This window comes from Oncorhynchus mykiss, chromosome 1 (assembly GCF_013265735.2).
Source record: "Oncorhynchus mykiss isolate Arlee chromosome 1, USDA_OmykA_1.1, whole genome shotgun sequence".
Taxonomy (NCBI): Eukaryota; Metazoa; Chordata; class Actinopteri; order Salmoniformes; family Salmonidae; genus Oncorhynchus; species Oncorhynchus mykiss.
Window position 1 is genome coordinate 6,679,651 of NC_048565.1, and position 25,368 is coordinate 6,705,018.

Sequence of the window (25,368 nt, forward strand, 5' to 3'; positions counted from 1 at the left end):
AGTCTTTGCTAGGTAAAGCCCCGCCTTATCTTAGCTCACTGGTCACCATAGCAGCACCCACCCATAGCACGTGCTCCAGCAGGTATAGTTCACTGGTCACCCCTTGTTACGAATCCCTTTGGCCCGGGAGTCTAGGGGGGATGGTAACGAGACCCGTAACATAACTCATGCAAAGTATAATAGTGAAAAAGTAACAGTGAGAATGAAAAACCACAGACAACCAAATTACCGTCAAACACTCATGGTTTATTTTTAAACACACGGTAAAGGGGGACGGGAAAAGGGGTTGAGCTGGACCCAAGGAAATAATAAGTATCCAAAAACACCCCTAAGCTAGTCTACCTGCTTCAACAACAGCTAGCTAACTAACCAAAACTACAGTGGGTGGTCAGCCCAGTTCTAACTAGTGTATTTAGACAAAGTTTACCTACGGGTAGTGTATGCCCATGGGCAACTTGTCTTGGTACCCCCTTTTCCCACCATCAAACAAACAGTCTTGAAGCACAACAGTACATACTCACATAATTCCGGATGTGAACAAAAACCAAAAGAGAGCTCAACCCAAAGAGAGAGTGAGACAGAGATTGAAACAGAGAGATCGAGCTCCAGAGAAAACAACTGAATGAGGTTTTTAAACCAAGGGAAAGGGGATGTGATTGGGTAATGGAAACAGGAGGAGGTGTGTCTTCAGATTGATGACTGATTGGGGAATGAGGATTGCCACCTGTGAGGGGAGCATGAGAGAAAATAAATACACACACTGGATACACACTCAGGAGACCTGTATCCGTAACACCCCCAAAGCCATTTCCTACTTTGGCCGTCTTTCCTTCCAGTTCTCTGCTGCCAATGACTGGAACGAACTGCAAAAATCACTAAAGCTGGAGACTCATATCTCGCTCACTAACTTTAAGCACCAGTTGTCAGAGCAGCTCACAGAACACTGCACCTGTACATAGCCCATCTGTAATTTGCCCTTCCAACTACCTCATCCCCATGCTGTTATTTATTTATTTTGCTCCTTTGCACCCCAGTATCTCTACTTGCACATTCATCTTCTGCACATCTATCAATCCAGTGTTAAATTGCTATATTGTAATTATTTCACCACTGTGGGCTATTTATTGCCTTACCTCCCTTATCCTTCTTCCTTTGCACACACTGTATATAAACTTTTTTTCTATTGTATTATTGACTGTGTGTTTGTTTATTCCATGTGCAACTCTGTGTTGTTGTCTGTGTCGCAGTTGTAAATGAGAACTTGTTCTCAACTGGCCTACCTGGTTAAATAAAGGTTAAATAAAAATAAATAATACAATTAAGATCACAGTTATGAAAACTTAGGACACTAAAGAGGCCTTTCTACTGACTCTGAAAAACACCAAAAGAAAGATGCCCAGGGTCCCTGGTCATCTGCGTGAACGTGCCTTAGGCATGCTGCAAGGAGGCATGAGGACTGAAAATGTGGCCAGGGCAATAAATTACAATGTCTGTAATGTGAGACGCCCAAGACAGCGCTCGCAGTGGCAGACTACCTGTAACAACACCTGCACAGGATCGGTACATCTGAACATCACACCTGCAGGACAGGTACAGGATGGCAACAACAACTGCCAGAGTTACACCAGGAACGCACAATCCCTCCATCAGTGCTCAGACGGTCCACAATAGGCTGAGAGAGGCTGGACTGAGGGCTTGTAGGCCTGTTGTAAGGTAGGTCCTCACTAGACATCACTGGCAACAACGTTGCCTATGGGTACAAACCCACCGTCGCTGGACCAGACAGGACTAGCAAAAAGTGCTCTTTGTCTCACCAGGGGTGATGGTCAGATTTGCGTTTATCGTCGAAGGAATGAGCGTTACACCGAGGCCTGTACTCTGGAGCAGGATCGATTTGGAGGTGGAAGGTCTGTCATGGTGTGGGGCAACATCATCGGGCTGAGCTTGTTGTCATTGCAGGCAATCCCAACGCTGTGTGTTACAGGGAAGACATCCTCCTCCCTCACGTGGTACCCTTCCCGCAGGCTCATCCTGACATGACCCTCCAGCATGACAATGCCACCAGCCATAGTGCTCGTCTGTGCGTGATTTCCTGCAAGACAGGAATGTCAGTGTTCTGCCATGGCCAGTGAAGAGCCGGGATCTCAATCGCATTGAGCACGTCTGGGACCTGTTGGATCAGAGGGTGAGGGTTAGGGCCATTCCCCCCAGAAATGTCCGGGAACTTGCAGGTTCCTTGGTGGAAGAGTGGGGTAATATGTCACAGGATGAACTGGCAAATCTGGTGCAATCCATGAAGAGGAGATGCACTGCAGTACTTAATGCAGCTGGTGGCCACACCAGATACTGACTGTTTCTTTTGATTTTGACCCCCCCTTTGTTCAGGGACACATTATTCTATTTCTGTTAGTCAAGTCTGTGGAACTTGTTCAGTTTATGTCTCAGTTGTTGAAACTTGTTATGTTCATACAAATATTTACACGTTAAGTTTGCTGAAAATAAACGCAGTTGACCGTGAGAGGACGTTTCTATTTGTGCTGAGTTTATATAGGGAAGGTAATCAGGGATGTGATGGAGTCCAGGTGAGTATGATGACACACAGGTGCGTGTAACGATGGTGACAGGTGTATGCCCTAACGAGCATTCTGGTGACCTAGACGCCAGAGAGGGAGCACACGTGACAGTAGAAATACTTTCATCCATCCTCGTTCGCCAAATTTTATGTTTAAAAAATATATATACATTGTTGTCAGTTGAGGCTGACATTTATCTCAACGAGTAGCATCTGAAAATAGAACTAAAATAGAACTACCATAACTACCATTTTATCATTTCTGATAAAAACATATCAGGGGGGGGTGCTCTTATTGCAATTATAAAATGGTTTGCCAATGTAATTACAACAGTAAAAATGAATGTTTTGTCAGCCAATCAGCATTCAGGGCTCAAACCACCCAGTTCATAATAGACAATCAGTGCTGAACACAAGACAACAAATGTCAAGGGAAGGGGGGTTATGAAGTGTCAACTCCCTCCACCCGATGACTCACTTCGGTTCAAATCAAACACAGTTTTTTTTAAAGTGCTATCAGGAAAATCACTAAGCAACTGATTGAGTCTGCTGACCGCTGTCCGTTTTTTTTTTTATTTTTTTTTTATGATCATGGAGAGAAATCGGTTTCCAAGTATCTGAAAGTCACAAATGAAGTGCTTTTGATCCAACACCAATCCCTGAACGGCATGTGTCGAAATACCCGGCTATATAAACACAACACTGTTGACCGTTTTTTTTTTAAATATCACTTAACACGCCGCTGCTAAGCGATAGAAATGTATATGTCACAGACCAGCATTGACTGACCACATGTTTAATACGCCTGGATGACACATCTTTGAACAAATAAGAGACGTCCCTGAGTACACGACGCCTGTGTGCACCATAGACCTATAGGCATGCACACATTAGGAACAGATTAATATAATTTGCTTGAGGACAGCTCGTTAACCTCCAGAAACACATTGTTGACGTCAGATACCCTTTCTCAATCCAGGTAGCGTACCTGCTTGTATCCTGTTAGAGCAGGGACTTTCACGTTATTGCTATTGACCAGATTAAGTGTGCTATTATCCAAAGGTCGACGTGACGCCCTCGACTCACAATTCAAATGAAGCACAGACACACCTGTCTACAAAGAAAACTTCCACCTACGACCATTGCTCCACGAGGCAAAGTAACTACCAATGTTTTACAATAGAAAACAATGGATAATAGTAATATTATTAATAATAATAATAATATACATACTAATATAATAATAAATATATAATAATAAATAACAAAAGTAATATTAATCATTTCAAGATTATTAATATCATTATGAACATCATAAACCACTATAATAAATAATAATTCAAAACCAGCACAAGAATATTAGTATTATACTACATGGATATAATACTACACAATAACATAATTACTGTTATCATGTAGCAAAAACAATCGTAACAATATTCATTATTATAATTATACAGCTATGCTTATATTATTATGTACTATGAGTATTAGTATTGATAACATTATTGTTATTATTCCATTGTTGTTAAATTGATTATTTAAATATATATATATATATATATATATATATATAATAAATGCAACATTGTAATAATATTTTTGCTGCAGCCTCAGATCACATCTGTGTCAATTAAGTTACATCTGGAGACAATTTTGCCAAATCTGTGAAGAAGAGAAAAAAAAACACATTTGCCTTGTAGGTCTTATTTGTTGATGGAGATGTGATGAAATAAAAACATGATATCAAGACAACTCTTGTGAACACAACTGATGAATACATTGCAAAAATTTGAATTGAGAGATTTTTTTTTGGGACGATTTTAGGGATGGGCGGAAGGACTACTCTATCATGCATATCCTCCCACTATTTGCATACCGCCTCGGTCATGCTTTTAAAGATGCAGAGCTGTCGAGAGTAACCACTTGATGGCATTGATCCCAACGTACGCTTCAGAGAAATACGCGACCGGAGGCAAAGTAACGTTCTCTGGTTTCTTTGTTCACTTCCAAAAAAAGAGAATGGACTATTTCTTGGCATCCATTTGAAAGGACCGTACGCAAGCAAGCCATCCCTTTTAAGGCACAGTAAGGTGATATTCAGTGACTTTACTTGCACTTGGAATCAGCATTCGAAGAAAATGTAAGTATAATATGTTTTTAAATGATAGCCTACCGACCGTGTAATGCTGTGCGTTGTCCTTGTGTAGAAACAGGCTATTTTATAATATTATTATTATTCTTCTTCTTGTTTATTATAAGGTTATAGAAATTATTATGAAGAATATATCCGTGTGTTCTTCACCTTTGCAATTGTGTAATAAGGACAACGGTAATGCCTTATTGAGACAAATAAATACGATACATTGCCGCCCTATAACTATAATAGCACGTGTCACCATTATTTTCTTCTATGGTGACGTTAATTTAATAATGCGTTAAAGGCATATTTTATATTGAAGTGTATTAGCCCTCATATAGGGAGAATCGACTCTCATGAGGTTTTTGATGACAGCCTTGTCAGTTGTCATCACACATCATAGTAGACCACTAAAGTGACTAAAAACGATCTAACAACTGAAATAAAACAGTTTTAGGGATTAGTCGACTTTCTAACTGTGTTTTGAAATGGTTTTCACAGGCTACTCCGTGCAAAGATTTCACTGCGTCTGACTGGGACTGTCTCGAACTAGTTCCAACTGCAGGGTATAGTGACGTTACATTTTAGTCATTTAGTAGACGCTCTTAGCCAGAGCGAGTTACAATTAGGGTAAAGTGCCTTGCTCAGGGGCACATCGACAGATGTTTTTACCTAGTCGTCTCGGGGACTCGAACCATGCCGTTTTGGACCAACGCTTTTAATCGCGAGGCTACCTGCTACCCTAGAGAGGAAAGACCTTGACTTTATCACCGTGTAGAATTGGCATAGTTTGTTCTTACTCAATCTTTCAACATAAGGACTAGCTAGGCATTCACAAATGACAATTGGTTACAGAGATCAAATGATAATGGGTTAACAGAATTTACAGAGATCAAATGATAATGGGTTAACAGAAGTTACAGAGATCAAATGATAATGGGTTAACAGAAGTTACAGAGATCAAATGATAATGGGTTAACAGAAGTTACAGAGATACAATTAAATGATAATGGGTTAGCAGAATTTACAGAGATACAATTAAATGATAATGGCTTAGCAGAATTTACAGAGATACAATTCAATGATAATGGGTTAGCAGAAGTTACAGAGATACAATTAAATGATAGCCTATTTACAAACACAATGACACACAGAGTAGACCTATCAGAGTATGACAAAAAAACTATCCAACAAACACAATTGTATACTTTTTATCCATCATATAATTATTTAAACAAAGCATCATAAGAAGTCAAACTGAAGTTACATGCTGTCTTTGAAGAGAACATCTTGGCTCAGAACAGAAAGAGACAACAGTGGTGTTACTGTATCAAAATATCCGTGACAACAGTAACAATCCCAGGCAAAACATTAAAGTCCCCCTCCCCCCTTGATGGCTGAGATACAAATTTGCAACTTTAAAGTTAAAGGGACAGGTCACTCAAATGACAAAATTACTTGTTGGAAACTGAACACCCTCTCCCTCATAGAAGTAACTCAAGATCATGTTTACGACCACAAATAACACCACCCTGTGTTTATAAATGTGGGTATTGACTTTGCCACTTCAGCACGCTTTTGTGGCACAGTCGATTCCACGCATGGCTACAGGCCAGTAGGTTGAGGGTTCGCCAACCACCACGGAAGTGCTCACTCTCCCTGCCTGTCTTATTACACAACGATCAGAGCCAGCTGCAGACAGTGATCAGCTTGGGAAAAATCTGATTTTCAACATTTGGATGCCATATTTATAATTACAGTGCATTCGGAAAGTATACAGACCCCTTTTTCAATTTTTTGTTACGTTACAGCCGTATTCTAAAATGTATTAAATAAAAAAAAATCCTCATCAATCTACACACAATACCCCATAATGACAAAGCAAAAACAGTTTTTTCTGTAGGGATGTTTTTCAGCGGCAGGGACTGGGAGACAAGTCAGGTTCGAGTGAAAGATGAATGGTGCAAAGTACAGAGAGATCCTTGATGAAAACCTGCTCCACAGCGCTCAGGACCTCAGACTGGGGTAAAGGTTCACCTTCCATCAGGACAACAACCCTAAGCACATAGCCAAGGCAAAGCAGGAGTGGCTTTGGGACAAGTCTCTGAATGTTCTTGAGTGGCCCAGCCAGAACCTGGACTTGAACCCGATCGAACATCTCTGGAGACACCTGAAAATAGCTGTGCAGCGACTCTCCCCATCCAAGCGTCGCTTGGGAGGATCTGCAGAGAAGCATGGGAGGAACTCCCCAAATACAGGTGTGTCAAGCTTGTAGCGTCATACCCAAGAAGACTCGCGGCTGTAATCGCTGCCAAAGGTGCTTCAACAAAGTACTGAGTAAAGGGTCTGAATTAGGGATGCACAATATATCGGTGAGCATATCGGAATCGACCGATGTCTAGTTTAACGCTGATGTGCAAAACCAGTGTCAAAGCTGACGTTCATACCCATATAACATAGGTACATGACGTAATGACAGAGTAATGACACAGCATTCCTAAACTAGCCGACAACGTCTGCTGTGTGGATCAGGCAGTCAACAAGTCGAGCAGTCATTTGAAAGAGTGTCGATCGAGCAGTCAACAAGTCGAGCAGTCATTTGAAAGAGTAACAAAATTTCAGCGAGACAACTCAAAGGCAAAATCCATTAAAACCTCTTGGCGCACCGATCCCTGAATTGCAGAGCGCCAAATTCAATTTAAATTACTAAAAATATTTAATGTTCATGAAATCAGAAGTGCAATATAGCAAAACACAGCTTAGCTTGTTGTTAATCCACCTGGTGTGTCAGATTTCAAAAAAGCTTTACAGCGAAGGCAAACCAAGTGTTTATGTTAGGACAGCTCTCTCAGCAGACAAAACATTACAAACAGCTAGCAGCAAAGTAGATTGTTTTTCTGACTTTCGTGACCAATCAAATTAATCGCTTACCTTTGATGATCTTCGGATGTTTGCACTCACGAGACTCCCAGTTACACAATAAATGTTTGTTTTGTTCAATAAAGATAATTTTTATATCCCAAAACCTCCATTTGGTTGGCACGTTTTGTTGAGTAATCCACAGGCTCGTACAGGTCACGACGGGCAGACTAAAATTCCAAATAATATCCGTAAAGTTCGTAGAAACATGTCAAACGTTTTTTATAATCAATCCTTAGGTTGTTTTCACAATAAATAATCGATAATATTTCAACCTGGTGGTAGCCTTTTCAATAGGAGAGAGAGAGAAAAGGTCTGCTCCAAACCATACCATATAAGCTCATAATTAATAGTTGCTAATACAAACTTGTCTCTGCTAGGCGGAGTTCAGCGTATTGTTAATTGCAGTTAGTTTCCCAATCCTTCTTCCTCCTATTGCTACAGTGGTACCTCCTTTTAAAAGTTGCGAGCTTGCACAGCGGGACTTAGAGGTACCCAGTGACACGGCTTCATTGCTCCAGACCACCACAAGGGGGAGTTAGAGGTTCCCAGTGTCACTGCTTCATTGCTCCAGACCACCACAAGGGGGAGTTAGAGGTACCCAGCATCACGGCTTCATTGCTCCAGACCACCACCAGGGGGAGTTAGAGGTACCCAGTGTCACGGCTCCAGACCACCACCAGGGGGAGTTAGAGGTACCCAGCATCACGGCTCCAGACCACCACAAGGGGGAGTTAGAGCACTCATTATACATTTGGGTCCCAAGGTTTTTATATGACCAATCATATCGAGTGGTTCCAATGACGAATTTTGACGCGGGGCCACCGTTGCCTGGTGACTTTCTTCAGCAAAGATGGCTGACAAAACATTATGGAGGATGCAGATGTAAATTCTTATAAAAATAACGAGTCAAGCAAAAAGAAATTACACTTGAGAGGAATATGTTAGTTAATGTAGAGACAAACGTTTATGACAACAAAAAAATATGCACAAAGTTAATTTACGAAAATCGCTATTTAGCAAGTTTATCTGACTAGCTAACATTAGCCAGCTAGCTAGTGTTAGGAGAATGAATTTGTAATTCGTGCTGTTTAATGTCTTAGCAACTCCTGAGAAAACCAGCAAACCAGGCTGTCGTCTTGTGAAACAGTGGATGTAACGAATCTAGCTAGCTAACGCATTTACTGCAAATGTAATGTACAATTGTGTATGCTTGCCTTGCAATGCAGCTGAAGTAACATAGCTAGCTCACTATTTACTTGCTTATTGTCTAGTGGAGGATAAAAATAACTGTGTGCCTATGGATGTGTAGCTAGCTACACAGTATGTAGCCGATCTGTGTATAGACGCTAACACGTTAGGTTCTGAACTAATATTCATACCAATCCATGAACCTCAGCTATCATAGTTGTTCTATCAACTTCAAGTCTGAAAGGCATTAATGATGCTTATGGACAGAGTAGAATATAATAACTTTAATGTGCCAAGGATGCAAGTCCTATATACACATGTACTGTAGTTATTACCACGCATGAGATCCCCACATTGTAGCCTGTACATTGAAAATGTTCACTGATCATGTAACTCTTCCTTGGCAAATAAAGGTGCGGTTCAGGTTTGAATCTCTGAGACTGTTACGGTGCGTGAATGAGGACCCAAAAGCGAATTAACTTAAACAGAGCTTCTTTAATTACCAAACATAGGTAGGCTCAGACGGACCGGCAGATTCCGACAGGACAAGACAAGGTTACAGCAAACATGACGACAGTCTGGTTCAGGCATGAAACACAACAAACAAGAATCCGACAAGGACAGGAGCAGGAACAGAGAGAGATATAGGGACCTAATCAGAGGGAAAAAGGGAACAGGTGGGAAAAGGGGTGACGAGGTGGTTAGGAGGAGACAAGGCACAGCTGGGGGAAAGAGGGGGAGAAAAGGTAACCTAACAACGACCAGCAGAGGGAGACAGGGTGAAGGGAAAGGACAGAGACAAGACACAACATGACAGTACCCCCCCACTCACCGAGCGCCTCCTGGCGCACTCGAGGAAACCTGGCGGCAACGGAGGAAATCCTCGATCAGCGCACGGTCCAGCACGTCCCGAGAGGGAACCCAACTCCTCTCCTCAGGACCGTACCCCTCCCAATCTACGAGGTACTGGTGACCACGGCCCCGAGGACGCATGTCCAAAATTCTACGGACCCTGTAGATGGGTGCGCCCTCGACAAGGATGGGGGGGGGGGGGGAAGACGAGCGGGGGCGCGAAGGACGGGCTTGATGCAGGAGACATGGAAGACCGGGTGGACGCGACGAAGGTATCGCGGAAGAAGAAGTCGAACTGCGACAGGATTAATGACCCGAGAAATACGGAACGGACCAATGAACCGCGGGGTCAACTTGCGAGAAGCCGTCTTAAGGGGAAGGTTCTGAGTGGAGAGCCAAACTCTCTGACCGCGACAATATCTAGGACTCTTAGTTCTACGCTTATTAGCAGCCCTCACAGTCTGCGTCCTATAACGGCAAAGTGCAGACCTGACCCTCTTCCAGGTGCGCTCGCAACGTTGGACAAAAGCCTGAGCGGAGGGGACGCTGGACTCGGCGAACTGAGATGAGAACAGCGGAGGCTGGTACCCGAGGCTACTCTGAAAAGGAGATAGCCCGGTCGCAGACGAAGGAAGCGAGTTGTGGGCGTATTCTGCCCAGGGGAGCTGTTCTGACCAAGACGCAGGGTTGCGAAAAGAAAGACTGCGTAAGATGCGACCAATAGTCTGATTGGCCCGTTCTGCTTGACCGTTAGACTGGGGGTGAAAGCCGGAAGAGAGACTGACGGAAGCCCCAATCAAACGGCAAAACTCCCTCCAAAATTGAGACGTGAATTGCGGACCTCTGTCCGAAACGACGTCTGACGGAAGGCCATGAATTCTGAAAACATTCTCGATGATGATTTGTGCCGTCTCTTTAGCAGAAGGAAGCTTAGCAAGGGGAATGAAATGAGCCGCCTTAGAGAACCTATCGACAACCGTAAGAATAACAGTCTTCCCCGCTGACGAAGGCAGTCCGGTGACAAAATCTAAGGCGATGTGAGACCACGGTCGAGAGGGAATAGGAAGCGGCCTGAGACGGCCGGCAGGAGGAGAGTTACCGGACTTAGTCTGCGCGCAGACCGAACAAGCAGCCACGAAACGACGCGTGTCATGCTCCCGGGTGGGCCACCAAAAACGCTGGCGAATGGAAGCAAGCGTACCCCGAACGCCAGGGTGGCCGGCTAACTTGGCAGAGTGAGCCCACTGAAGAACGGCCAGACGAGTAGGAACGGGAACGAAAAGAAGGTTCCTAGGACAAGCGCGCGGCGACGGAGTGTGAGTGAGCGCTTGCTTTACCTGCCTCTCAATTCCCCAGACAGTCAACCCGACAACACGCCCCTCAGGGAGAATCCCCTCGGGGTCAGTGGAGGCTACTGAAGAACTGAAGAGACGAGACAAAGCATCAGGCTTGGTGTTCTTAGAGCCCGGACGATAAGAAATCACGAACTCGAAACGAGCGAAAAACAGCGCCCAACGCGCCTGACGCGCATTAAGTCGTTTGGCAGAACGGATGTACTCAAGGTTCCTATGGTCAGTCCAAACGACAAAAGGAACGGTCGCCCCCTCCAACCACTGTCGCCATTCGCCTAGGGCTAACCGGATGGCGAGCAGTTCGCGGTTACCCACATCATAGTTACGTTCCGACGGCGACAGGCGATGAGAAAAATACGCGCATGGGTGGACCTTGTCGTCAGAGAGGGAGCGCTGAGAAAGAATGGCTCCCACGCCCACCTCTGACGCGTCAACCTCGACAACGAACTGTCTAGAGACGTCAGGTGTAACAAGGATAGGAGCGGATGTAAAACGATTCTTGAGGAGATCAAAAGCTCCCTGGGCGGAAACGGACCACTTAAAGCACGTCTTGACAGAAGTAAGGGCTGTGAGAGGAGCTGCCACCTGACCGAAATTACGGATGAAACGACGATAGAAGTTCGCGAAGCCGAGAAAGCGCTGCAGCTCGACGCGTGACTTAGGGACGGGCCAATCAATGACAGCTTGGACCTTAGCGGGATCCATCTTAATGCCTTCAGCGGAAATAACAGAACCGAGAAATGTGACGGAGGAGGCATGAAAAGTGCACTTCTCAGCCTTCACAAAAAGACAATTCTCTAAAAGGCGCTGGAGGACACGTCGAACGTGCTGAACATGAATCTGGAGTGACGGTGAAAAAATCAGGATATCGTCAAGGTAAACGAAAACAAAGATGTTCAGCATGTCTCTCAGGACATCATTGACTAATGCCTGAAAGACAGCTGGAGCGTTAGCGAGGCCGAAAGGAAGAACCCGGTATTCAAAGTGCCCTAACGGAGTGTTAAACGCCGTCTTCCACTCGTCCCCCTCCCTGATGCGCACGAGATGGTAAGCGTTACGAAGGTCCAACTTAGTGAAAAACCTGGCTCCCTGCAGGATCTCGAAGGCTGAAGACATAAGAGGAAGCGGATAACGATTCTTCACTGTTATGTCATTCAGCCCTCGATAATCTATGCAGGGGCGCAGAGACCCGTCCTTCTTCTTGACAAAAAAAAACCCCGCTCCGGCGGGAGAGGAGGAGGGGACTATGGTACCGGCGTCAAGAGCTACAGACAAATAATCTTCGAGAGCCTTACGTTCGGGAGCCGACAGAGAGTATAGTCTACCCCGGGGGGGGGGTGGTTCCCGGAAGGAGATCAATACTACAATCATACGACCGGTGTGGAGGAAGAGAGGTGGCCCTGGACCGACTGAACACCGTGCGCAGATCGTGATATTCCTCCGGCACCCCTGTCAAATCACCAGGCTCCTCCTGTGAAGAAGAGACAGAGGAAACAGGAGGGATAGCAGACATTAAACATTTCACATGACAAGAGACGTTCCAGGAGAGGATAGAATTACTAGACCAATTAATGGAAGGATTATGACAAACTAGCCAGGGATGGCCCAAAACAACAGGTGTAAAAGGTGAACGAAAAATTAAAAAAGAAATGGTTTCACTATGATTACCAGAAACAGTGAGGGTCAAAGGTAGCGTCTCACGCTGAATCCTGGGGAGAGGACTACCATCCAGGGCGAACAAGGCCGTGGGCTCCTTTAACTGTCTGAGAGGAATGTCATGTTCCCGAGCCCAGGTCTCGTCCATAAAACAGCCCTCCGCCCCAGAGTCTATTAAGGCACTGCAGGAAGCTGACGAACCGGTCCAGCGTAGATGGACCGACAAGGTAGTGCAGGATCTTGAAGGAGAGACAGGAGTAGTAGCGCTCACCAGTAGCCCTCCGCTTACTGATGAGCTCTGGCCTTTTACTGGACATGAAGTGACAAAATGACCAGCGGAACCGCAATAGAGACAGAGGCGGTTGGTGATTCTCCGTTCCCTCTCCTTAGTCGAGATGCGGATACCTCCCAGCTGCATGGGCTCAGCACCCGAGCCGGCAGAGGAAGATGGTAGTGATGCGGAGAGGGGGGCAACGGAGAACGCGAGCTCCTTTCCACCAGCTCGGTGACGAAGATCAACCCGTCGCTCAATGCGAATAGCGAGTTCAATCAAGGAATCCACGCTGGAAGGAACCTCCCGGGAGAGAATCTCATCCTTTACCTCTGCGCGGAGACCCTCCAGAAAACGAGCGAGCAAAGCCGGCTCGTTCCAGCCACTGGAGGCAGCAAGAGTGCGAAACTCAATAGAGTAGTCTGTTATGGATCGATTACCTTGACATAGGGAAGACAGGGCCCTGGAAGCCTCCTCCCCAAAAACAGATCGATCAAAAACCCGTATCATCTCCTCCTTAAAGTCCTGATACTGGTTAGTACACTCAGCCCTTGCCTCCCAGATTGCCGTGCCCCACTCACGAGCCCGTCCAATAAGGAGAGATATGACGTAGGCGACACGAGCAGTGCTCCTGGAGAAAGTGTAGGGCTGGAGAGAAAACACAATATCACACTGGGTGAGGAACGAGCGGCATTCAGTGGGCTCCCCAGAGTAACACGGCGGGTTATTGATTCTGGGCTCCGGAGATTCGAAAGCCCTGGAAGTGGCCGGTGGATCGAGGCGGAGATGGTGAACCTGTTCTGTGAGGTTGGAGACTTGGGTGGCCAGGGTCTCAACGGCATGTCGAGCAGCAGACAATTCCTGCTCGTGTCTGCCTAGCATCGCTCCCTGGATCCCGACGGCTGAGTGGAGAGGATCCGAAGTCGCTGGGTCCATTCTTGGTCGGATTCTTCTGTTACGGTGCGTGAATGAGGACCCAAAAGCGAATTAACTTAAACAGAGCTTCTTTAATTACCAAACATAGGTAGGCTCAGACGGACCGGCAGATTCCGACAGGACAAGACAAGGTTACAGCAAACATGACGACAGTCTGGTTCAGGCATGAAACACAACAAACAAGAATCCGACAAGGACAGGAGCAGGAACAGAGAGAGATATAGGGACCTAATCAGAGGGAAAAAGGGAACAGGTGGGAAAAGGGGTGACGAGGTGGTTAGGAGGAGACAAGGCACAGCTGGGGGAAAGAGGGGGAGAAAAGGTAACCTAACAACGACCAGCAGAGGGAGACAGGGTGAAGGGAAAGGACAGAGACAAGACACAACATGACAGTGACATTCTTTTTTCAGTCATATCAAACTCCATTATTTGAATGATGCTGTGTCTGCATGTATGTACTACAATTACACACTTCAACAGTGTTTACCTCTCCTGCTCCAGGGACATCAATGATTACATACTGTAACTATGCAATAGACTAGAAACATGATTGATTTGTAATTCATATATGCAGAAAAAAAACAATGCATATCTAACTCCCATCATCCGCATTAATCTGAGGACACAGGATAGTATTTCAATGAGATACTTAATTTCAACCAATGGAGAATGTGAAACGTTTTATTGAAAGAAGTTCATTATCCAGGTGTTATAACTACATAAATGCATTATTATTATGATAATTATAATATTATAAATACAAGTTAAATCTGTACTTCAATGCACATATGGTGTGCATTATAAAACGAGGAAGAAAGACGAGGTGGGGAGAGAGGTGTAGAAGACAGAAAGGGAAAGAGGTAAGAACAGCAGCAGACAGCATATGATTCATGAATTACAGTGCTACCCTAATATTCTCTCAGTTCATCACATTTGTGGTGTCTCCTAACCAGCCTTGGGCACCCAGTTGGCCCGAAGGTTACCTTAAGAGCGGGTGAGGTGGCAATGACGGGACTGGCTTCCTCTCTCACATCAAAACATACCTGCAGACGAGAGACAGATGGATAGAGAGAGAGCATGGTTAAGGTTATCTTAAGAGCGGGTGAGGTGGCGATGACGGGACTGGCTTCCTCTCTCACATCAAAACATACCTGCAGACGAGAGACAGATGGATAGAGAGAGAGCATGATTAAGCCTTGTGTTTTTTATTCTAACACGGTCAGTCATCATAATCATCAGGAGGTGAAATGCAAAACTGACCTTGGATCATTAACTCTGGGACAACTACATCTCTTTAATAATACTTCCTGTATAATATAAACTGACCTGGGATCATTAACTCTGGGACAACTACATCTCTTTAATAATACTTCCTGTATAATATAAACTGACCTGGGATCATTAACTCTGGGACAACTACATCTCTTTAATAATACTTCCTGCATAATATAAACTGACCTGGGATCATTAACTCTGGGACTGAGTAATAATACTTCCTGTTGACCCGACCAAGTGACCTCTCACCTATGATCATGCTGTGCCCTCTGTGTCAGCCAGTTCAGATGTGGGAGGGGTTCACCAAAACAGCTGATATGACCTAGAATATTTAGGGAGAAGGGGGAGAGGGATGAGGTGAAGAAGAGAGACTGTTATTGTGTGTGTTTGGTCTCACCTGGTGTCCACACTAAGTGGCTACAGAGTACTTTATGCTGAAAAACAGACACATGAGGACAAACAATAGAAGATATTGTCAATAGAAGATAGTGTGACGCAGACACCTATCGGAGTGTACCTGAAGCATTTAAATACAGAGGGCTATGTGTCTCATCACTTGGTTATTGCAAGGCTAACCCCCAGGGAAATCATGACTTGGCAGCAACAGATAGACCAGTGAAAATGGCTGTGTTTATGTGGTGTAAATCTGAAAATTAGCAGCTGACATCTTAAGGGTTTTTTAATGAATGCATTTGAGCCAGGTTCCATGTACAACAAGGCAGGCAGAGATGGAGAAAAAGAACACAGAACAGTTTAATTACCTCTGGTTATGGACACCTTTCCCAGCAATAAAGGTTCCACGGCCTGTTCCTCGGACAGTGAACATCTGGCAGCAATATCTACATTTTCGACCCCTTGGTCAGCTCGCTCTCTGAAAGTAAAGAAAGCATCTTATTTTTTTATAGATATGAAAACAATAACTGAGATATGGTCGTTCCATCTAAAGCAGCAGATGTCATTTTTAGGATACGTCAATACAGCCCAGTGCTGCTTACCTGAGATGACATCATCAATACAGCCCAGTGCTGCTTACCTGAGATGACATCATCAATACAGCCCAGTGCTGCTTACCTGAGATGCCATCTTCAATACAGCCCAGTGCTGCTTACCTGAGATGACATCATCAATACAGCCCAGTGCTGCTTACCTGAGATGACATCATCAATACAGCCCAGTGCTGCTTACCTGAGATGCCATCTTCAATACAGCCCAGTGCTGCTTACCTGAGATGACATCATCAATACAGCCCAGTGCTGCTTACCTGAGATGCCATCTTCAATACAGCCCAGTGCTGCTTACCTGAGATGACATCATCAATACAGCCCTGTGCTGCTTACCTGAGATGACATCATCAATACAGCCCAGTGCTGCTTACCTGAGATGACATCATCAATACAGCCCAGTGCTGCTTACCTGAGATGACATCATCAATACAGCCCAGTGCTGCTTACCTGAAATGCCATCTTAGTAGGTGTCCGCTTTGACTTCCTTTGTGTCAGAGATTAAGGGGAACAACTACTTCAAGGTCTCAGAGCGAGTGACATCACCGATTAAAGTGCTATTAGCTCGCACCCCGCTAACTAGCAAGCCATTTCACACCGGTTACACACAACTTTAAAAAAATACAAATATACACATTGCAAGATTTTTGGCGAGATAGACAGACATGCCTATATTTCCCCCAGAGGAAACAATGGGAAGACCGCAGTGTTCCAATATTATTTTTGTTGTTTACATTTTAACTATAAAACAACGTGAGCAGGTCTCACTACCAATAATAGCGAAGCAGGCATTGTGACGTTGAACAATAAGCTGGGAATAGAACGTTCGTAAGGCGAGTGTGCTCAATAGAACTAATAGGAGCTGGCAGGGTGAAAAATGCCCTAAAATAAGGCCTGTTTTTTCGCGATTACTTCAAAACGACGGCAAGCAGCTGGGAAATATGGTAATATTATGAAACTGGGCTCCACGGTGGATGCAATGAACTAGTTTTTTTTCATCAGAAAAGAACGTTGTTAAAAATGTAATGTTTCTAGCCTACTATCTACACGGATTTCAGAGCGCAGAATAATTACTTTACGAGCGCTCAACACCCATTGAATATGGCCGGTGTCAGTAAACTTAGGAAAAAAACGTAATTTAATTGTTTCCAGCAGCACATTTACAGTCACCAACGCTCTGGTTAACACGAAAACCAGCTCTGCTAGGGTGAGTAAAATGGTCAGAGTGGTCTCATTTGTGTCTGGAAGTAGCTAGCCAATGTTAGCTTGGGTGCTTGACTGCCGTTGTAAGGCCAGTACGCTCAAATCAACCCTACTCTTCGGCCCGAACGCCCAGTGTGCGCTCCGAGAGCGAAACGGTCTGAATTTACAAAACTGACAGTTTTTCTCTGAATGGAAACATCATAATATTAATCAAATTAATTGAGCCAAATTTCTTCAAATCAATCCCATATACTATGTTATTACGTTAAAAAAATTAAATCTCTGGTAATGCCAATACGGAATACAATTAAATGCTTCTCAAAGATCCCTTCTGGTGGTCAAACTAGAAAAGAAGAAATGGCTGAGAATTAAATGACGTGTCACAGAAGGCTGCAGCAGCACGCAGGGTGTGCCGTAGTATGATGCAACTTTTAAAGGAGGAACCACTGTATCATGTGCTAGCAGAAGTAAATCTGGAACATAGTATCTATCAACAGGAATTGAAAGTATAGTTCCAACACACAGACATCAGATTTTTGTAGAGAATGCAGAATGACAGGCTTTCGTGATCAAAGTTAGTCGATCATTTGAAATGGTAGATGACTTTCATGCCCTCTTCATCTGACTAACAGTTCCTTTCCCTCTGTCTCTCTTCAGGATGACCAGTAGGGATAAATGGAGGGTTTACAAGCGGGTATGTGTTGTGTTCTTTCTGGCTGCGGTGACGTTGACGGTGGTCCAGAGAGGGGCTCCCTTCCAAATCGAGAGGCAGGGTCGCATGGAGGCCCCCTCCGAGGGAGGGGAGAACAGGGCCCAGCAGCAGAATACGGGCCTCTACCCAGGGACCAACACCTTCTGGAAGGCTAGCAAGGGCAAACAAGCCGAGTCTACAGCCACCGCCACTGGCACCACGGAGGAGTCCAGCATCACCCAGGAGCGAGCTGGCTCCCGGACCTGGGACGTGTCCAGTGCCAACTGCAGTGCCAACCTCAACTTCACCAACCAGGACTGGTTCAGGGGCTTGGAGGAGAACTTTAAGCAGTTCCTTCTGTACCGCCACTGCCGCTTCTTCCCCATGCTCATCAACCATCCGGAGAAGTGCTCCGGGGAGACCTACCTGCTCATGGTCATCAAGTCCATCGCTACGCAGCACGACCGCCGCGAGGTGATCCGCAAGACGTGGGGCAAGGAGCAGGTTGTTGACGGCAAGAAGGTGAAGACGGTGTTCTTGCTGGGGACGCCGTCCAACGAGGCTGAGAAGGCCAACCATCAGAAGCTCCTGGAGTACGAGGACTACATCTACAGAGATATACTCCAATGGGACTTCCAGGACAGCTTCTTCAACCTGACCCTCAAAGAGACCCACTTCCTTAAGTGGTTCTCCACCTACTGTGCCGACGTGCGCTACGTCTTCAAGGGCGACGACGACGTCTTCGTCAGTGTGGAGAACATCTTCGAGTACCTGGAGGCCAGCGCCCAGGTCAAGAACCTCTTCGTTGGTGACGTGCTCTTCAAGGCCAAGCCCATTCGCAGGAAGGAGAACAAGTACTACATCCCACAACCACTTTACAACAAGACCCACTACCCTCCATACGCCGGAGGCGGTGGGTTCCTCATGGATGCACCCCTGGCCAGGAGGCTCTACTGGGCCTCAGACTCTCTGGAGCTGTACCCCATCGACGATGTGTTCCTGGGCATGTGTCTGGAGGTGCTGCAGGTCACACCCATCAAGCACAATGCTTTTAAGACATTTGGTCTGGTCAAGAACAAGGACAGCAAGCTCAACCAAGAACCTTGTTTCTTTAAGAGCATGATCGTGGTTCACAAGCTGCTACCATCAGAGCTCATACACATGTGGAACCTGGTGAACAGTAATCTCATCTGTTCGCAGAAAGTGGAGATCTTATAGCCTTGGTGGGAACTCTTAACTAGGCGAGGGGAGAAGAGTTGGGATGTGTGTGAGCGGGCCGGGAGGCAGATGTTTTGACATCCAATTCAAGTTCTCCTTTGTTCATAGTAGGACCCAGACAATATTTGATTTATTACATTTCAGCAGACATTCTTATTCAGAGCAATTGGGGTTAAATGCCTTGCTCACATCGGCAGATTTTTCACCTAGTCGGCTTGGGGAGTCAAACCAACAACATGTTGGTTACTGGCCCAACGCTCTTAACCGCAGAGGCTACTTGCCTCTACTGCATCACAGTGGACGTAAATTATCTGGTGATGTTTTTTTTATGTTCTGGTGGCGTTTTTAAATGTCAGCAGGCACATTAAGAGATGCCAAACCAAAGGGGTTTGAGGTGCTGGCAGATAGTGTTGCAAAGAGGACAGCGAACTGCCCCACGTTGTCATGCATCCCGTTGACTGTGTACCGAAAGTCAAACGCCTTGTTCATTTGGACCAGGCTTCACCTACACTGTAGTAACATGGACCTTATAAAATAGCAAGAAACAAAGTGTCTCTCTACCTCACTAATGTAGTTAACATTCTCTTTTCTCGTTTAGGTAGTCATTTGAATATAATTTTGGTCAAGACAAAATGTCTTGTAAGCGTGTTTAACCACGTCAATAGTCAAATAAATAATAATGTCATTTGTTTTTCTTTACATCAAACCCCGCAGTCCAACGTAGAGAGAGAGAGACCCTTTGTTATGGGTCACTGCACTTCACTAAGATTGTTCAGTTTTCATAAAGAATTTGGACTGTATTACTGTATGTGTCAATGGATTTGAATGTGCTGATATACTTGATATGAATTGAGTTGAGGGTTTATGAGAGGCTCCCGAGTGACGTAGCGGTCTAAGGCACTGTGTCTCAGTGCTAGAGTTGTCACTGCAGACCATGGTTCGATCACGGGCTGTATTGTAACCGGCTATCGGGAGTCCCATAGGGTGGCGCGCAATTGGCCCAGTGTCATCCTGGTTAGGGGAGGTTTTGGCTGGGGTAGGCTGTCATTTGTTTTTATCTGACTTTCCTAGTTAAATAAAAGGTAAAATTACATTGAAACTGTGAAACAAATAAACTACTGCTGATACATATATCGCAATATGTTAATTTAATAGCCCCACAGACAAAGGGGGCAAAAGAGGTTGTTTGATATGAAATTAATTGCAGGGAAGGTATTGGAATTAATGAAAATGTGCAAAGATTATAGTTCCTCATGTTTAGAGGGCAGTGAATATGTGTGGATGATGTATATAAATGTTTTTAAAAAATCTAAATATATATATATATATATATAGGTTTAAAAATCACGTTTGTAAATAAATGTTTAAAAAAAATAATATGTGGGTCTTATCCTTTTATTTATTTATATTGTACCAGTTCGACTAATTGACGACAAACTGTGACCAACGATCCAAACAAGTTCAGATGACAAAGGCTCACATGGTATTTGATCTTAACGTTGATAGTAGGACCAAAATGTTCATTGTTCATTTGATTTCAATGTTCACAGGTTATATATAGGTCAACGGGATTATTTTAACCTCAAAATGTTATCCTTTTATCTTCAACATTGTTGATGTTTTAATATCAAAACATGTCTTTATACATTCACGGCTGATTTACCACTTAAACCAATGTAAATACATGACTTAATTTATGCCTTAAGGTAACATGTATTATAGGATCATTTGTATTAGTGTTTCACTTCAAATGTTACATTTTTTTTGTCACAAATTAAATGCATATGACAGAACCGGAAACACATTTAACAGAACATTAACATAGTTTTTTAAATCAGTGGTTTTTACTGGTTTCAGAGGCAGTTTATAGAGAGTCCTGATTGGTGTTCCCATGGTTTTATGTTCTCCTGCTGAATATCATATAACAGCGATACTATCAACTATTATATTTATCATAGTGATGCAGGAGTAACATTAAAACAGAGTACGTGCAGATGGCACTAATTTACTAAGTGGGGAGGTGTGTCATAGGTGATGAATGTGTAGGGCACATCTGCATTTCTACAGATGTTGTGGCACAGCAAAAAGATCAGCATACCTCAAATCTAGAGGTTGAAAGTTCAAATCAACAGGTGGGGTCATATTGAAAAGTCAGTACTGAGGGATCATGTCAACTGTAATCATGTTGGTCATTTGATTAAAGATTTTATCTGAACAGCGTACCACTTACCTTAAAACCCCTATACCATTTTAATGACCTTACTCATAATTATTTGGGACACCTGGAACCATCACGTCCCAAGAACCTTCAGGGGACCATGACAACAACATCCTAAGAACGTCATAAAAACATCCCCGGGAACTATAAGAAGGTCCCTCAGAGAACGCTCCCTTGAGACGATCATGCAACACCCCAAGGACTAGTAAAATGAAGGTCCTGAGAACGTCCTAAAAAGGGTCCTGACATGGTCCTCAGCAACGTCCTGGAAAATGACAGGGAACTAGACAAAGGGCCACCAGAGAACGTTCCCTTGGGAGTTGTGCGGTCGAGCCAGCTGTTGGATTTTAACAGTGAAGAGGCTGACAACGAGGATTGTTTTTCTTGCCCAAAGTGAGGCTTTTATTACCAATGTAAAGAATTAGTAGCAAATGTACAATATGTACAAACAAAAATAACAAACAGACAACCTGAATCTAAATAAGTAGAGCTGTCAAAGGCCACCTGGGGCGGCAGGTAGCCTAGTGGTTAGAGCGTTGGACTAGTAACCGAAAGGTTGCAAGATCAAACCCTCGAGCTGACAAGATACATTCAGCCCCTGAACAAGGCAGTTAACCCACTGTTCCTAGACCAGTTAACCCACTGTTCCTAGACCAGTTAACCCACTGTTCCTAGACCAGTTAACCCACTGTTCCTAGACCAGTTAACCCACTGTTCCTAGGCCGTCATTGAAAATAAGAATTTGTTCTCTACTAGCTTGACAAGCTAAATAATGGTTCAATAAAAAGGAGAAACCCTTCAAATATGCCTGATCAGTAAATACATGTTTATAAAGAGAAAAACACTGCCTTCAGAAAGTATTCATACCCTTCGTCTTATTCCACGTCTAGTTGTGTTACCGCCTGAATTCCAAACTGATTACATTTCTCACCCATCTACACAACAATACCCCGTAATAACAAAGTGAAAACATGTTTTTAGACATTTTTGTAAATGTATTATAAACGAAATGCAGAAATATATCATTTACAAATGTATTCACACCCCTGGATCAATACTTTGTAGAAAGCACCGAGGGGGAATTACTGCTTTGAGACATCTTGGGTATGTTTGTATTATTTTATTTAACTAGACATGTCAGTTTAGAACAAATTCTTATTTACAATGACGGCCTAGGAACTGCCTTGTTCAGGGGAAGAACAACAGATTTTTTTTTTACCTTGTCAGCTCGGGGATACGATCTAGCAACCTCTTAATTACTGGCCCCACACTCGAACCACTTAGCTACCTGTAAAAGCTTTGGCTATATGGATTTGGCGATTTTCTCCCATTCTTCTTTGCAGATTTTCACATAGTTAGATGGGTAGTGGAGGTGAACGGCAATCTTTTAGTCTTTCCACAGGTTTTCAATGGGATTCAAGTCTGGGCTTTGGCTGGGCCACTTACATTAGTACCCCAGCTCATCTTAGGTTTCATTACATACAGTCGAGAAGAACTACTGAATATAAGATCAGCATCAACTCACCATCAGTACTACCAAGAATATGTTTTTCGCGACGCGGATCCTGTGTTCTGCCTTACAAACAGGACAACTGAGTGGATTCCATGCAGCGACCCAAAAAAAAAACAACTCCGAAAAAGAGGGAAACGAGGCGGTCTTCTGGTCAGACTCCGGAGACGGGCACATCGTGCACCACTCCCTAGCATTCTTCTTGCCAATGTCCAGTCTCTTGACAACAAGGTTGATGAAATCCGAGCAAGGGTAGCATTCCAGAGGGACATCAGAGACTGTAACGTTCTTTGCTTCACGGAAACGTGGCTCACTGGAGTGACTCTATCCGAAGCGGTGCAGCCAACGGGTTTCTCCACACATCGCGCAGACAGAAACAAACAACTTTCTGGTAAGAAGAGGGGCGGCGGCGTATGCCTTATGACTAACGTGACATGGTGTGATGAAAGAAACATACAGGAACTCAAATCCTTCTGTTCACCTGATTTAGAATTCCTCACAATCAAATGTAGACCGCATTATCTACCAAGAGAATTCTCTTCGATTATAATCACAGCCGTATACATCCCCCCCCAAGCAGACACATCGATGGCTCTGAACAAACTTTATTTAACTCTTTGCAAACTGGAAACCATTCATCCGGAGGCGGCATTCATTGTAGCTGGGGATTTTAACAAGGCTAATCTGAAAACAAGACTCCCTAAATTTTATCAGCATATCGATTGCGCAACCAGGGGTGGAAAGACCTTGGATCATTGTTACTCTAACTTCCGCGACGCATATAAGGCCCTGCCCCGCCCCCCTTTCGGAAAAGCTGACCACGACTCCATTTTGTTGATCCCTGCCTACAGACAGAAACTAAAACAAGAGGCTCCTACGCTGAGGTCTGTCCAACGCTGGTCCGACCAAGCTGACTCCACACTCCAAGACTGCTTCCACCACGTGGACTGGGACATGTTTCGTATTGCGTCAGACAACAACTTAGACGAATACGCTGATTCGGTGTGTGAGTTCATTAGAACGTGCGTTGAAGATGTTGTTCCCATAGCAACGATTAAAACATTCCCTAACCAGAAACCGTGGATTGATGGCAGCATTCGCGTGAAACTGAAAGCGCGAACCACTGCTTTTAATCAGGGGAAGGTGTCTGGTAACATGACCGAATACAAACAGTGCAGCTATTCCCTCCGCAAGGCTATCAAACAAGCTAAGCGTCAGTACAGAGACAAAGTAGAATCTCAATTCAACGGCTCAGACACAAGAGGCATGTGGCAGGGTCTACAGTCAATCACGGACTACAGGAAGAAATCCAGCCCAGTCACGGACCAGGATGTCCTGCTCCCAGGCAGACTAAACAACTTTTTTGCCCGCTTTGAGGACAATACAGTGCCACTGACACGGCCGGCAACGAAAACATGCGGTCTCTCCTTCACTGCAGCCAAGGTGAGTAAGACATTTAAACGTGTTAACCCTCGCAAGGCTGCAGGCCCAGACGGCATCCCCAGCCGCGCCCTCAGAGCATGCGCAGACCAGCTGGCCGGTGTGTTTACGGACATATTCAATCAATCCCTATACCAGTCTGCTGTTCCCACATGCTTCAAGAGGGCCACCATTGTTCCTGTTCCCAAGAAAGCCAAGGTAACTGAGCTAAACGACTACCGCCCCGTAGCACTCACTTCCGTCATCATGAAGTGCTTTGAGAGACTAGTCAAGGACCATATCACCTCCACCCTACCTGACACCCTAGACCCACTCCAATTTGCTTACCGCCCAAATAGGTCCACAGACGATGCAATCTCAACCACACTGCACACCGCCCTAACCCATCTGGACAAGAGGAATACCTATGTGAGAATGCTGTTCATCGACTACAGCTCGGCATTCAACACCATAGTACCCTCCAAGCTCGTCATCAAGCTCGAGACCCTGGGTCTCGACCCCGCCCTGTGCAACTGGGTACTGGACTTCCTGACAGGCCGCCCCCAGGTGGTGAGGGTAGGCAACAACATCTCCTCCCCGCTGATCCTCAACACTGGGGCCCCACAAGGGTGCGTTCTGAGCCCTCTCCTGTACTCCCTGTTCACCCACGACTGCGTGGCCACGCACGCCTCCAACTCAATCATCAAGTTTGCGGACGACACAACAGTGGTAGGCTTGATTACCAACAACGACGAGACGGCCTACAGGGAGGAGGTGAGGGCCCTCGGAGTGTGGTGTCAGGAAAATAACCTCACACTCAACGTCAACAAAACTAAGGAGATGATTGTGGACTTCAGGAAACAGCAGAGGGAACACCCCCCTATCCACATCGATGGAACAGTAGTGGAGAGGGTAGCAAGTTTTAAGTTCCTCGGCATACACAT

At 44.8% G+C, this 25,368-nt stretch overlaps 1 protein-coding gene across 1 annotated transcript; it reads left to right on the plus strand.

The window, feature by feature from the left end:
• Nucleotides 1-4,448: 4,448 nt before the first annotated feature.
• b3gnt7 (UDP-GlcNAc:betaGal beta-1,3-N-acetylglucosaminyltransferase 7) lies at nucleotides 4,449-20,654 on the plus strand. The gene is made up of 2 exons (XM_021609413.2): nucleotides 4,449-4,715; nucleotides 18,026-20,654. Coding segments are annotated over exons 1-2 (1,254 nt in total). The 5' UTR covers nucleotides 4,449-4,713; the 3' UTR covers nucleotides 19,278-20,654.
• The last annotated feature ends 4,714 nt before the right edge of the window (nucleotides 20,655-25,368 follow it).